Source organism: Neolamprologus multifasciatus, chromosome 20, assembly GCF_963576455.1.
Source record: "Neolamprologus multifasciatus chromosome 20, fNeoMul1.2, whole genome shotgun sequence".
NCBI classification, from domain to species: Eukaryota; Metazoa; Chordata; class Actinopteri; order Cichliformes; family Cichlidae; genus Neolamprologus; species Neolamprologus multifasciatus.
In genome coordinates this window covers 15917662-15933243 of record NC_140458.1, presented here as the reverse complement: position 1 = coordinate 15933243, position 15582 = coordinate 15917662, and the positions used below count along the sequence as shown (strand labels likewise).

The 15582-nt window shown below is 40.0% G+C and overlaps 1 protein-coding gene across 1 annotated transcript; it reads left to right on the top strand.

Annotated features, from left to right (window-relative positions):
• The first annotated feature begins 11838 nt into the window (after nucleotides 1–11838).
• LOC146494687 (deoxynucleoside triphosphate triphosphohydrolase SAMHD1-like) lies at nucleotides 11839–12865 on the top strand. Its single transcript, XM_085146452.1, has 3 exons — nucleotides 11839–12071; nucleotides 12164–12292; nucleotides 12453–12865. The coding sequence occupies exons 1-3, from the start codon at nucleotides 11988–11990 to the stop codon at nucleotides 12474–12476; spliced, it is 237 nt and encodes a 78-aa protein (XP_085002578.1). The 5' UTR covers nucleotides 11839–11987; the 3' UTR covers nucleotides 12477–12865.
• Nucleotides 12866–15582: the final 2717 nt, after the last annotated feature.

The window sequence follows — 15582 nt, the reverse complement described above, 5'->3', positions numbered from 1 at the left end:
GACTGACCATAGACCTTTGGTGCCCCTGGTCAATAGCCGGGACCTCGACAATGTTCCATTGAGGTGTCAACGCCTCCTGATGAGGCTCATGAGGTACAAGCTGGAGGCCGTCTATGTCCCTGGCAAAACGCTTGTCATCGCCGATACGTTGTCACGGAGTCCACAGACTCGGGCTGAGGATGACACTAGCACTCACAGTGAAGTGGACTGCTACATAGCCACCGTGTTACAGGGTATTCCAGCGTCCCCAAGCCGAATGGAAAGCATTAAAGCAGCCACTGCAACGGATGTTGAACTACAGACTGTCATCACGTACATACGCAGGGGTTGGCCTGCATATGGAGCTAGTGTGCCATTGAACATTAAAGCGTACATGAAAGTGAAAAACGAGCTATCAGAGGCTGACGGCCTGGTTATACGAGGCTGCAGAATTGTCATTCCAACGTCACAGAGAACAGCCATTCTACACAAACTACACGAAGGGCACCAAGGCCTCACCAAGTGCAGGGATAGGGCTAATTCATCTGTGTGGTGGCCGGGGCTCTCCACTGAGCTAAGGAATGCAGTGCTGCAGTGCCACACATGTCTGGCACAGAGGCCAACACAGACAAGGGAGCCGCTCATCTCCACACCTTTGCCGGATCGTCCATGGCAAAGGATAGCCCTGGATCTCTGTGAACACAACCGGAATAATTACCTTGTTGTGTTGGACTACTACTCATGTTTTCTGGAAATACTGCACCTACCATCCACGACCAGTGGCCAAGTTGTTCAGAAACTGAAGTCGACCTTTGCTAGGTTTGGGATCCCTGACGAGGTGGTGAGTGACAATGGCCCTCAGTTCTCCAGCTCTGAGTTCAAGGCCTTCGCGAGAGAGATGGATTTCGCCCACATAACGTCTAGTCCCCACCACCCACAGGGAAATGGTCACACGGAGAGGGCAGTACAGACTGCAAAGAAAATCCTCCAGCACAATGACCCACTGATAGCACTAATGTGCTATAGGTCTACTCCTTGTACCACTACAGGCTTCAGCCCAGCGGAACTTATTATGGGGAGGAAGATCAGGACAACCCTGCCTACCTTGGAGAAGAATCTTCAACCTAAATGGCCCAACAAAAGAGAGGTCAAACAAAGGGATGCTGGTCAGAAGGCCAAGCAGGCGTTCTACTACGACCACCGCCATGATACTAAGCCCCTACCTCCACTCCATCCAGGGGATGCTGTCCTAACTAAGCTGGACCAGGAGAAGGCTTGTGCAACACCGGCCATCATCTCCAAGGAGAGCGTCACTCCGAGGTCCTATCTCGTTGCCACACCCCAAGGTGCAGTGCTGCGACGGAACCACCGCCATCTCCGCCTCGAACCATCTCCACGAGCTATGCCACAACCCCTTCCAACACCCACTGTGGACACCGAGGAGCTGCCATCTCAGTGCGCTGGTGTGTCCACTCCAGAGACCCCACCTTTGGCCCCTAGTCTGGCCCCAACACTTGCACCAACCCACACCTGTCATCGATCGTGACATTAATGCTGTTATACTGCTGTCCATGCAATGTATTTGCATTTTCATAAACAGAATATTCATAATAATTCTTTACTATCATAAGTTTCAGTGTGCCTTCAATTTTGAATAAACCCTCAACATTGTCACCAGCAAAGCACAATCACACCTCCTCCTCAATGCTTCACGTTAGGACTCATCCATGCAGTTATCTCTAGCCGCTCTGATTACTGTAACAGTATCTTCACAAGTTTACCTAAAAAGTCAATCAGACAACTGCAGCTGATCCAGAACGCTGCTGCTCGTGTTCTCACTAGAATCAAGAAAATAGAGCACATTACCCCAGTTCTAAAGTCATTACACTGGCTCCCTGTAGCTCAGAGAACAGACTTTAAAGTGCTTTTATTAGTTTATAAATCCTTGAATGGGTTAGCACCAGAGTACATTAGAGATCTGCTATCATGGTACAAACCATCTAGATCAGTTTGGTCCTCCAGTTCTAGTTTACTGACTGTCTCTAGAACCAGAACTAAACATGGAGAAGCAGCTTTTAGTTTCTATGCTCCTCACATCTGGAACACACTATCAGGAGAATGCAAAGCTGCAGAGACACTGAACTCTTTTAAGTCTAAAATTAAAACTTACTTATTTAAACTTGCTTGTGAGTAACTGATCCTATTATGGCTTTCTACTTGCTCGTTTTAATTTTCATACAAATTATTGTCTTGATTATTGTTTTATTGTAAATGCTTTCTTGTATTTTAACTTTTAAAGTGATTTATGTTCTATTTTATGTGTTTTAATTTTAATCATGTAAAGCACCTTGAATTGCCTTGTGCTGAAAGTGTGCTATGCAAAAATTGCCTTGCCTTGCCTTGCCTGGGAACCATACATGCAGAGACCATCCATTCACCTTTTCTGCATCGCACTAAGACATGGTGGGTGCAACCAAAGGTCTCAAATTTGGAATCAAAGCAAAGATTTTAACTGGTCTGATGTCCATTCCTTGTGTTTCTTGTCTCGGATGAGAGGTGAAACATCTTCAAGGAACTTAAAGAAGTCCAGATGCTTTTCTTTCCAAGTTCCTTAGACATCTGACTAAAGACCATTTTCTGTAGTATCTGATCTACCTGTGTCATTCTTCTCCGGTTTGTGTCTTTATGTTTATTTCTTGTAGAAAGTCCATTGCTAGCCTAACTAGATGACAGAAACCATGGTTAGTTTGCTTTGTAACACTAGTTTACATGGTTTAATAACATTGGTTGTCACTTTTTTCCACAGAAGAAAGGCTTCAAAAGATCATCACCTTAAATGACGGCAACTGGATAGTTACTTCATGTTCAGGGTGGTAAGAAATCTTCTGAATCTGTTGGAATAAACAACATCAGATTTTTCATCCATGCTTGAGTTAAATGAGCTAACTGCACCAACTTGAGTTGCTGAACAGTCCTCAGCTCCTGCTTCCTCCATAGAAGGAAATATGTGTGATTTAAGACTTCTAGTGGCCCCTTATCTTTCAGCCATGAGTTGTATCAAATTACTGTTAGAAGTGTTGTCACAAGATTAAAATAATCCATAAGTTTACATCACAGCATTGCCTACTAAAATAAGTTCAATTCCATTCAATTTTATTTATATAGCGCCAAATCACAACAAAAGTCGCCTCAAGGCGCTTCATTGATACAGAGAAAAATCCAACAATCCCATGACCCCCTATGAGCAAGCACTTTGGCGACAGTGGGAAGGAAAAACTCCCTTTTAACAGGAAGAAACCTCCGGCAGAACCAGGCTCAGGGAGGGGCGGCCATCTGTTGCGACCGGTTGGGGTGAGAGAAGGAAGACAGGATAAAGACATGCTGTGGAAGAGATACAGAGGTTAATAACAGATATGATTAAATGCAGAGAGGTCTATTAATACATGAAGATGGTTAGCAGCAAGTTATTGCAATACTTGAAGAGGTAGGGATGAGGAGCTGAGTGGAGTAGAAATAATGGCAGGCAGTTGCACAATGGTGATGGAGTCTGATGGCTGAGACGCTGTCATGCCGGAGGCGTAAAGGGCAGTGAGTATAAATTAGTGGCATCATATAACAATGAAAATGAAATAGCCCCCAACTGTGTTGGGACAACCTATGATGTCTGTAACATAAACATAACATTACAAAACTTTGGGGAAAGGTGGAGGGCTCTGTGTAAGAGAACCTGCTTCCTGGAGGGAGATATGGAGGGCTCATTATAAGCTGTTGAATGCAAACTTATGATACTAAGAAATTATTCTGAATACTCTGTTTATGAAAATGCAAATACATTGTATGGACAGCAGTATAACAGCATTAATGTCACGATCGATGATAGGTGTGCAAACAGGTAGCTGGGAAGAGCACCACACCCTTGGATACACAAACAGAGAGACAAAGAAACACAGAACTGTGCAATCATAAGGTACACTGGGCAAACACTGATAGAAGGTGAGTGTCTTCCAGTTCAAATAGGTCTGTACATTTGTTCCATTTTCCAAGCAAAATGGTCCAGAAACAATTGTAACTTGAGCCTATAATGTTTAACACACTTTGCACTGCATTGTCCATCCTCGGATGTTTGCAGTAAATTAGCTAATTAAATTAGCAGCATTAAAACATTACCTACTAAAATAAGTATCCTAACTTGTCAGAGTTTTTTTGCACCAAACACATATATTCTTTTGCAATTTTGCCTTTCTGACATATTTTAAGATACTCTGCATCATTTAACTTAACAGGCCTGACCAGCAATGATGCAAAGCTATGCTTAGCCTTGTCTTCAAAGAAGAGATTTAGATTAAAGATGGTTAGCAGCAATTTACTGCAATACAAGGAGTGGTAGGGATGTCAAACTGATCCATTTTGAGGTTTAAAAATCTAAAAAAACAAAACAAAAAACAACCCAGTAAAAAGTATGTTTTTTAATATGAAACTCTTATCCCTCAACTCTGTTTCTAGTATTTTGTTCTTGTTCGTATTTGGAATTCAATTTTCTTCAGGGTTTTCAGTATAATTAAGTCCCTGTGTTTGGCTTTCTTACATCAAGCAAAGTCTTTCGGTGAGCTCCAAACGTTCCCCTCTATCTACTGTTCCTAATGACTTTTCCTTGACCTTAAAGAAAATGTCATCAAGGTCATTTGTCATTGATAAGGACTTCAGAAAAGAGAAAAGCCATTCTCTGAGAATTGGAACAGAAAATGGACTACAAAATGTGCTTCTTAGACACAAGGTATTTTTACCCTGTTGTTTAACACAGGTCAAAATAAAGGAAAAACAATGCTTATGGAGCATTTTTCTATTTGTTGGTAGTTCCTTAAGTTTCAGTACATTTGAACTCACAGGCCCACTGTAGAAAGTGCTACAAATACCTATGTAATGATATCACTGTGAAAATGCAGTGGCAGTAGCTCAGGTGGTAGAGCAGGTCAACCACTGATCGGAAGGTTGGTGGTTCGATTCCTGGCTTCCTAGTCTACATGCCAAATATCCTTGGGCAAGATACTAACCCCAAATTGCTCTCCGATGCATCCATCGAAGTATGAATGTGTGTGAATGTTAGCTATGAAGCACTTAGAAAGATGTGCTTGTGCGAATGGGTGTGAATGGGTGAATGCACAAGTTGTATTCCAATGTCCTCATCTACCCATACAGTGCCGTCTTTTGCCGTGTGGCAAAAGAACTGACTGAGGGAACCAAGGGACAGAATTTATTTTTTGTTTTTTAATTTTTTGCTATTTTTACAAAAAGGAAAAACATCCAGGTATAATGTAAAGTACAGGGTGGGCCATTTATATGGATACACCGTAATAACATGGGAATGGTTGGTGATACTAAAGTCCTGTTTGTGGCACATTAGTATATGTGAGGGGGCAAACTCCTCAAGATGGGTGGTGACCATGGTGGCCATTTAGAAGTCGGCCATCTTGGATACAACTTTTAGCAGGCAGTTGCACAATGGTGATTTAGTCTGATGGCTGAGACACTGTCATGCCGGAGGCTTAAAGGGTCAGTGAGTATAAATTAGTGGCATCATATAACAATGAAAATGAAATAGCCCCCAACTGTGTTGGGACAACCTCTGATGTCTGTAACATAAACATAACATTACAAACCTTTGGTGAAAGGTGGAGGGCTCTGTGTAAGAGAACCTGCTTCCTGGAGGGAGATATGGAGGACTCATTATAAGCTGTTGAATGCAAACTTATCATAGTAAGAAATTATTATGAATACTCGGTGTTTGACAATATAAATACATTGTGTGGACAGAGGTATAACAGCACTGATATAATGATCAATGACAGATGTGCAAACAGGTAGCTGGGAGGAGTACCACACCTTTGGATACACAAACAGAGAGACAGTCAACACAAAGGAAGAGAGACACAGAAGTTCATGATAATAAGGCACACTGTGTAAACACTGGTGAAAGGTGAGTCTTCCAGTGAATAATATTCTGTCATTGCAATGACAGAATATTATGACTAAACAATTAGCTTGAATAGAGAATTTATATTAAAAAAAAGAATAAAAAATATATAAAATAAATATAAAAAAGCAAGATGTGACTTTTATCAATTTATTTGTAAAAGTGCAAAAAAAATCACAAAATGTACTGCAATACATCAGAATTTTAAAATATGTCACAAATTCTTTCCTTGACCTTGAAGAAAATGTCATCAAGGTCATTTGTCATTGATAATGAAAAGCCATGTCTGCGAATTGGAACAGAAAACTGACTACAAAACGTGCTTCTTAGACACAAGGTATTTTTACCCTGTTGTTTAACACAGGTCAAAATAAAGGAAAAACAATGCATATGCTTATGCAGCATTTTTCTATTTGTTGGTACTTCCTTAAGTTTCATTACATTTGACCTCACAGGCTCACTGTAGAAAGTACTACAAATACCTGTGTGATGATATCACTGTAAAAATACAATTACAACAAAGGAAGCACCGAAACTCCTTTCCTTAGTATTTGGAGAGTTGGATCAGCTACAATGGCTACCACGCTTATACTTCCAGGTCACCTGTCTCATTTAGTAATGAAAAAAATGAACTATTTGAACACACCTTTTGTCTTTTTTTGTTGATTTGATTTTGTTTTGTTGATTTTGTTGATTTGTCTTGATGCATTCTCAATCATCCAGGAAAGTAAATCTCCAAAAGTTGAGACTGAAGAGACTGAAGAAGTTACTTGGATGAGTGATGAAATGTTTCTCCCACAAAACGCTTCGTCCAGATAAACAGAATCAACTTTTGGAGATTTTGTTGATTTCTTTAATTGCTTTCTGTTTTGTTTCATGTGGGCCTGAAAAGGTATGTTTGCAAGGAAAATGTTCTTCTTGAAACACACATTCATTTCTAAATAAATTCTCTTTGCATTGGAAATCATTTCAGAGAATCATGTAGGGCTGTGATCCAAAGTTGTTCCACAACCTCAGTGTCTTATGTTTTCATTTATTTGGTTAAATGCAAAATGCTGGGTATTGACTATGTATTTGGGTTTCACATTCAAATCCATTTTCCCTATTTACTCCCTTTCAACATGCAAAATAGCCTACAAACTGTCTGCATGTGTGTGTGTGTGATTTCTACTGGTTTCCATTAAATAATGAGGGTTTCTGCATAAGCCATCAAAAAATAGTACTCAAAAAAATATAAAGGGGCCCTTTGAAAACACATCTGACATCAATGGGGAAAAACAGTGTATATGCCAAATGTGCATATACACAGTTTTTTCTCCAATAGTAGCAATTTTCTGGGCAGAAAAATCGAAATCAAAGATCTCCTTTACAGGATTTGTTGTGTCAGTCATGTGTCAATCATAACTGGATCAAAATTAACACATAGGAAATTGACCTCCACTGAACACATTGAACAACAGACAACAAAACAAAGGTCACCTTGGAGGATGTCCCAGCAAAAGCAGAAGGTGATATTACCACCGAAGTACACAAAAGCCCATACACAAATAAAAATGTACATACAGCACCAACACCTAATCAGAAGAAAACAATGTTACATTGAGCTAAAGAGAAGCAATCATGGACTGTGAAAGACAGTAATATTTAGAATCAGATGATCAATCAAAACAAATCAATTTAGCCAAGCATGATGATTTAGGAACGTTTGCCTGCTGCTCCATTAAAACATAAAGATGACTTCCTTAACAAAATATACATTTTCCATTAATTTATGAAACAAGCTTGCATGATAAAAAGTGTGATGAAAAGCAAAAAAGTTCAAAGAAAGGAAAGAAAAGAAAAACTATAATTTTTGCCAGGAGTTAGTTAGTTTCCTGTATGTCTAAGCCAATTGGAGTGGAGATGTTTGATCATAAATGTGATTTGCATGTTTTAATACACAGTAATTTAAAGTGGTATCAGTTTCTTTCTGTGTCAAGAGGGAAGGTCAGTGACACAGAGGTAGATATTCAAATACTGAATTTGCTGTACAAATGGGTATCGAAGTTATCACCTCAATGATCAACTCTTGCTTCCTCCATTGTAACAGATGTAATATTGTTTTCTGCTGTGATCCATCAGATAGCTCTATTACTAACTGGCCCAGTTTGTTAGCTATATTTGATCAAAAAGAGACACCCCTTTGCAATTAGCTAGTGATCATTAAAACTGATGGACTGAACTGGTTCTTAAATAGTGCTGTTTTACTCAATCTGAGCACTCAAGAAGCTTTAAAGAAAATGCCTCATTCACCCATTCACATAAAGATTTGATTTTTTGTGTGTGTGTGTGTGTGTTTCTCTTGTGTCTCTCATTGTATCACGTAACTTGCTAATTCTTTCTAAGATTTACTAAGCAGGTAAATTAGCACCATGTCACAATCACAGCAATATGAGGCAACCTCTGTGGATGATCTGCTGTTGGTAGTAAATGGTAAAAGCTAATGACTGAGAAGGCTGGACAGCTTGGGTGGGAAGTGAGAGATTGGCAAGCCTGAGGCTTGTAAATACCCGTCACCTTTATATTCGTTGATTATTGTATTTCATAGGTTTTGGTTCTGCTTGTGTTATATTTTTAGTCCTGGGATTTTGGTTTCTGTTATTTTGCCTTTCTTGTGTTCCTCGTGTTGTCACGCTTGTCTTCATGTTCCCTCTGTCTCTGTGTTATACTTCCTGTTTTACTTTGGCACTTCCTTGTCTCATGTCAGTGAATTCTGTTTTGCTTCTTGTCATGTTTAATTAGTCTCAGCTGTTTTCCCTCCCGTTGCCTGATTACTCCCTGGTGCATGCTAGCCCTGTGTTTTCCTTTACTCTTTGTTGCATCGTTAACCAACTTACACCTTCATGGCTGTGTGTTTCTCCTCGTGTGTTTTGTTTTACACATGTCCCAGTATATTTTTCCGTTTCAGCAAATAAAGCTGAAACGAGTTTGGGTCCTTTTCCTCCCTGCTGCACAAATCCTACACTGGCTGCAACTTAAAAGTAAAACAGCTTTTTCTCAGTGCCAGGGTTTGGTTTGTCTCACTGGGCTACAGTAAAAATATGGTCCAATGTAGGAGGTTCAATGTGACTGATGGACGTACTGTAATTAAGAAATCAATATTCTGTTTCTAAATATACAGCCAGTGTTGGGAAGGTTATTTTTAAAATGTATTCCATTACAGATTACAGAATACATGCCCTAAAATGTATTCTGTAACGTATTCCATTACGTTACTCAATGAGAGTAACGTATTCTGAATACTTTGGATTACTTAACATATTATCATGCATTTTACAACTAGGTGAATGTACTATTGCTGTGTGATTTATTACTGAAGGTCCGCGGCTCCGAACCGTAGTAAAGGGACCTCTGACTAATACGGCGGGGTCCGTGTCGGCTCGTAGCCGAAAAATAGCTTTACTTTGTTGTGTGGGTCAACTCTGCTTGTGAGAGACAGAGAGGCGTTGAAAGGCTGCTCCAACGGAACTTATTGTTTTGGAGGAAAACACGAACAAAGCGTACAGTCGAGTTTTAATAGCTTACTTACAACTGGGCTCATCAGGCACTCTTCTTGGCTGAAGTGGTTATTATTATATTTTAGCGATGTGCGGATCGATCCTGAAATATTGATTCCTCCGATACCAGTCATTTATGTTCTAGAATCTATTCTCACATTAAAATATCGATATTTTAGTAATTTAGAGTAAATTTGTAGTTTATCATTAACAGGAACATAGTGGAAAGAAACTATAACATTTGGATTGTCTACATTCAAAGGAACTACTTCCTCTTCCGCCTTTCATAGTCATGTGCGAAATACGGCTGTATAAATGTCTCGCAGCCCCTTGGCGCGCGCACTCACAACAATGGCTGAGCGTAATTGTGCGGACGTATTTTACCTCCACAAACAACTGAGACGTGGTTTGCGATACACGTGGCAAAAAAGTGCTCCAAAAGTGAGGTGTTGTGGCCATACTTTCCCAACCTTGAGACCTCAGAATTAGGGAGACATTTAAAAGGGCTGTTGGGGGAGGGGGGGGGGGTGATAATTACATTTTACAGTGTTTATTGATCGGATAAAATACGTTAAATGTCACCGTTATTATTAGCCGGCCCGGAAACAGCGGGGGTGTCCAAATTCAGAGGTTGCTTCCACCTGAGGACCCGGCCTTCGTGGTCTAAAGAAAACCGGGTAGCCACATCACATTTTAGTACCTGCTCAATCGCTTTGAACCCTGACTGAGCAGGCACTATTTTAGTACCTGGTACAAGGTACTATGACCTAATAGAAAACCCTGAAAACTGTGGCGAGTAGATCCAATTAGGTACTAATAAAAAGGGGCTTTTGGAGAAGGTTCGTTTATGGTATGAACATAATTCAAACTCGATCCCAACAGACTACCAGGTGTACATTGAGAGTTTGAACTAAAAAACTTCTATAAGATTTACAATTTTAAAAAAAGGCAGGAAATTACTGTAGATGTGCAAAGGCCTGTACAGGCTAGTATCTAGCTGTAAAATAAATGGAAATTGTCCTCTGGGAAATTCCTCCGGGAACTGCCTGCATACTCCCGCCAAATCAGGACTGATATTGTCATGCACCAGGAGGAATCCAGGACCCAATGCACCAGCATAGGGTCTGTAAGCGTGGGACTTCAACCCAAGATCTGTTGCATAACCTGTAGAGGTTTGTGTGTCTCTCCATGGATATGGCTCCCCAGACCATCACTTATAAACCCTCAAACTGGTCATGCTAAACAATGTTACAGGCAGTATCACATTTTCCATGGCTTCTCCAGACCATTTCACGGCTGTCCAATGTGACCCTTTCTTATGTGTTAAGCTCTCATCTGTGAAAAGTGCAGGGTTCCAGTGGTAGACTTGCCATTTCTGGTATTTAATGGCAAATGTGTGGCGCAAAAGAGCAGATACTGCTCTGGACTGGACCTTCTATGGCCCTTTCCTGCTCTCCTAGAGTTACTGCTGTTAATGCCCTGGATTCTCCTCCATTGTCTTGAGACTGTACTGGGAGACACAGAAAAAACATCTGGCAGTGGCATGTATTAATCCTGGAGGATATGAACAGCCTCTGTAGGGACCATGTATTGCCTCAGTCTTCCAGTAGTGACACTGACCCTTGCCAAAAGCAAAACTAGCCAAAAGCACTGAGCCAGCCTAACGCAGGGCTTATGCAGAGAGACAGACAACCATACCCACCTGCGGGCAATTTAGATTCCCCACTTAACCTAACCCCACGACTTACATGTCATTGGACTGTGGGAGAAAGCTGGAGTATCTGGAAAAACCTCCAAAAGAACATTAAACTCCACACAGAAAGGTCCCGGCCAGATGGTAAGTTGAACTCAGGACCTTCTTGCTGTGAGGGAACAGTGCTAATCACCACGCCACTGTACTGCCCGATGCTCTCAATATTTGAGACAGAGTTAAGCTGAATTCATCGTAGCTGATTTTGATACCATTTTGAAACCATTTAAATCCAAAGTGAGTCATTCATAGTCACCTAAATAATAGCTTATTAGCCCAGTTTAACCTGCATTTTATTTTATTGCAAGAAAACATCTAGTTGATTACAATATTTGTGGTGTGTGAGTGCGCTAAAAAAGAGAGAGATGATGTGACTCTTCTCTCCCTTTCTCAGCTCAAGAAAGAAGACCAAGAGGAAATACAAGTAAGAGTGAAAAGTGATTATAAAAAGAGATCAGCAAAACAATGATAACACAATGACCGCACATGTTCTCTCCTCCATCTGTCAGAAGATGAAGGACAGCTTGGAAAATGAACTCGTTAAAGTCATTCCAAAAGACAACTTTGAAATTGTGAGTTTTTATTCTAATTATACTCAGTAATTAATCTTTTTAAAATCTTGGCTTTTTTTTAATTTTATTTTTTAGTTAAATTGTGTTGCCAACCTCCACTGAGTCATAATGTACATGTGAACATAAACACAGGCTGGTCTGTCACACTCTTCTTGTAGGTTGTCACTTTGGACTATGGGATGAAAAACAAGGACCCCATCAATACCACATATTTCTACACTAAGGCTAAACCTACTGAAGCATTCAAGATTTCCAGAGAACAGGTCAGAATTACTGCATGTCTTTGCATGAGCTGTGTGTTCTTTCTGTAGATGTCTCTGTAAATTAGCTTTTATGTTACTGTCCTTATTGTCAGGTGTCCAAGCTTCTCCCAGTGTGCTTTGCTGAGAAGATCCTCAGAGTTTACTGTAAGAACTCAGCGAGTCTGAGAGATGCTAAGTTCTGCTTTCAAACCTGGTGTTACAAAAATGACTTTCTAACTGAGGTAACACTTTATTCTGTTCGATGGCAGTGACAGGCATTACCATGTTACAAGCAATGCGATGAGAACATAAACAAGAAAGCTGCAGTTAAACCTGCATAACCTGTCAGAGCCTTGAGTTCGCATTATACTTTTGTACTAATGAACTTGTCTGTATCTGCAGGATCGAGACAGAGCAACTCCATGAAATGAAGATGTGAAACAATGAGAGATTTATTTTTTTGTGTTACTGCAGAGATTTAAAAACAGGTAAATCAGCAAACTAAAGTGGTTTGATGAATAAACTATTTATGACACATTTTCACTATAATCAAACTATATAGCTTAACTTGGCTCAAAGGTTTAGATAAAGGCTACTGCTGTTGTGATTTGCTCATTGTGTGAAAAATCATTATTTATTATATAATAGGCCTCTAGATGAAAATTTTACCAAAGGATAACAGAATCTTTCTGCTGTTTCCTCTTTAGATTTGTTTTCTGCTAAAAAATATTGTTACGCTAGTTTACGTGGTACCAGTTCTACAGTGATTTAAAAATAGTTATGCAAAACGGAGCATGCCCGCTCCGACTGGTTTTAAAGGGTTAAGCAGAGGCGGGGGCTTACAACATCAGCTGTCCACCATCTATAAACCAGTTTTGAGATCCCTTTCCAGATGCCTTAACACCCACTCACAACCTGGACCATTTGACCTCAGTAAATCCCATGATAGGGTGGGGCCAGGTTTCACAATGGGTTCACCTGAAACCTTAGCTGATTGTGACCCACACCTGTTTTCATACCTTGGCTCTTGTGATTAGGCAGAGGGTAAATAGGGGGCTCATGACCCCAAATCTGGGCCTCTCCGCCAATTGCTCTTATAACTGAAGAAGCTTCTCGGATGAGAGGTGACACGTTTTCAAGAAACTTGAAAAAAAGGAGTCCAGATTCTCCTTAAGACAAGGAGGCCAATGTCTGTTGATCAATATACAGTCATCGTATGTTGGTGCAGTGAAGAGTGTTTCTCAAAAAAATACGAAACTCTCAAATGAAAAGTTAATGTAAAATCGCATTAGCTAATTATGTTAATACACAAATACCCAGTGAGGCCCAGCACTGAGGTAACTGTACATATGACTTGTTTAAAACACGTATACGAGTTCAAACATTTGGTAAAACAAGTCTGAACAACGTTGGACACACCTAATGCATAAACCAAAATAAATAAAGCAGTGGATAATTTGGACACACAGGATGAACACAACACAATGAACCTTGAGTGATTGTTCCACAAGTATTTCTTGTTTTATACTCAAGTCTTCCTCATCATCATGTTTTCTCTTTCATTTCTTGCTAGAATGTTGTGTTAGTTAGAAACATCATGGTGATGAACAGATTGATTTACTCTGCCTTACAGAAACCTGGTTACAGCAGGATGATTATGTTAGCTTAAATGAATCAACACCCCTGAGTTTTACTATCAGAATCCTTGAGGCGCAATCTGAGGGGCAATGTGGCAGCAATTTTCCACACCAGCCTATTAATCAACCAAAGACCAAGACAGAGCTTAGGCTTGTCCACTCTTTCTAGAAAACTCCAAAAAAACAGATTTATTTGTTATCATCTATTGTCCACCTGGACCTTACACAGAGTTTCTTTCTGATTTCTCCAACTTTATTTGATTTAGTGCTCAGATAAATTAATAATTGCAGGAGATTTTAACATCCATGTAGATGTTAAAAATGACATTCTCAACATGGCATTTAATCAGTTATTAGACTCAACTGGCTTCTCCAACCTTCCTTTCATATCAAAAATTCTTGAAAGAGTAGTTGTCAAACAGCTAACAGATCATCTGCAGAGGAAACTCACACAGCTATGAGGGAGGACGCAACACTGACAAAGAGAAACACAGGGCTTAAATACACAGAGGGATAACAAGGGGGAATGAGCCACAGGAGGAGAGCACAGCTGGGATTAATTACGCAGGACGAGACAAGGGAAGCAAAACTAGACACATTAACATAGGACAGACTGTGAAAGTAAAACAGGAAACACACTAACTGAACTCAAAACATATAAACTTAGCCGACTGTAGAGACAAGACATAGAGACCTGAAACATGGGACAGAAAGGCACAGTAGACATAATGACGCCACAGGGGAAGAGTAAAACAAAACACAGAAGCACAGGACCTCTTTCAAAATAAGATAGGAAACAATGAAACACTGACATGACTACATGAACTTGACAACATAAGAAACAGACATGAAACACATGAAGGATAAGGGAAACTTAACACAAGGGTTGAAAACACAAGGGGAATGAATTCAGAAAAGCTGTAGGCTTCTCTGGGATTCCAGTGATCATTCAATGATGATCTTCAGTCAGCTCTCTCACTCACTTTGCTCACTGGACATGCTCTCTTCCCAACCCGTTCTCACTCCCAGTGCGTAAAATACCAACGATTTGTTATGTCCCTAAACTTCTCATACCGACGCAAAACGTACCCTTCCACGTCTGTATAAAACGCTGTGGATTCTCAATTCACTCCCTTATGAACCTGCTTACGGCACTAAGGGACGCTTTACTCCAATAATAACCCGGTCACAGCGAAGCATGACGCCACCAGATACAATCTGACTGGAGAACTGAGGACCCTCTCCCTGGAAGTGTTTTTCTCACTATTTTAAGGATTTCTTTTGATGACATTGTTGACATTTCTCAACAAAAACACATCCAAGTAAAGCAGTTTGATGAATAAACTATTTATGACACATCTTCACTATAATCAAACTATATAGCTCAACTTGGCTCAAAGGTTTAGATAAAGGCTACTGTTGTGATTTGCTCATTGTGTGAAAAATCATTATTTATTATATAACAGGTCTCTAGATGAAAATTGTACCAAAGGATAACAGAATCTTTCTGCTGTTTCCTCTTTAAATGTGTTTACTGCTGGTTTCTGATCAATTCAAAATAAAGTTTCTTTTCTCTTTGTGTGTTATTTTTAAGTAATAGCTCCTGGAACATAAGATGTAACTATGATACAAATACTATATTTTTTAAAAACAAAAGCTCTCATTATGAGACCCCAGTCACCAATCAGACATAATAGGCACTTATAGAAATTCACATTGTATGTGATTTTTCAGCAGTGGTTGAAGTAGTTTAGGTAATAAGTCTTATTGTTCAAAGAGATAAAGCCCATGTGCTGTTAGCCCTTTTGCCACAGCTGAGGTTCAGAGAAGATCAAAACCTTTGTAAACTTTGTAAGAATGGAAAGATTACAATAACTGTGGCGAAGAGAAGCTGG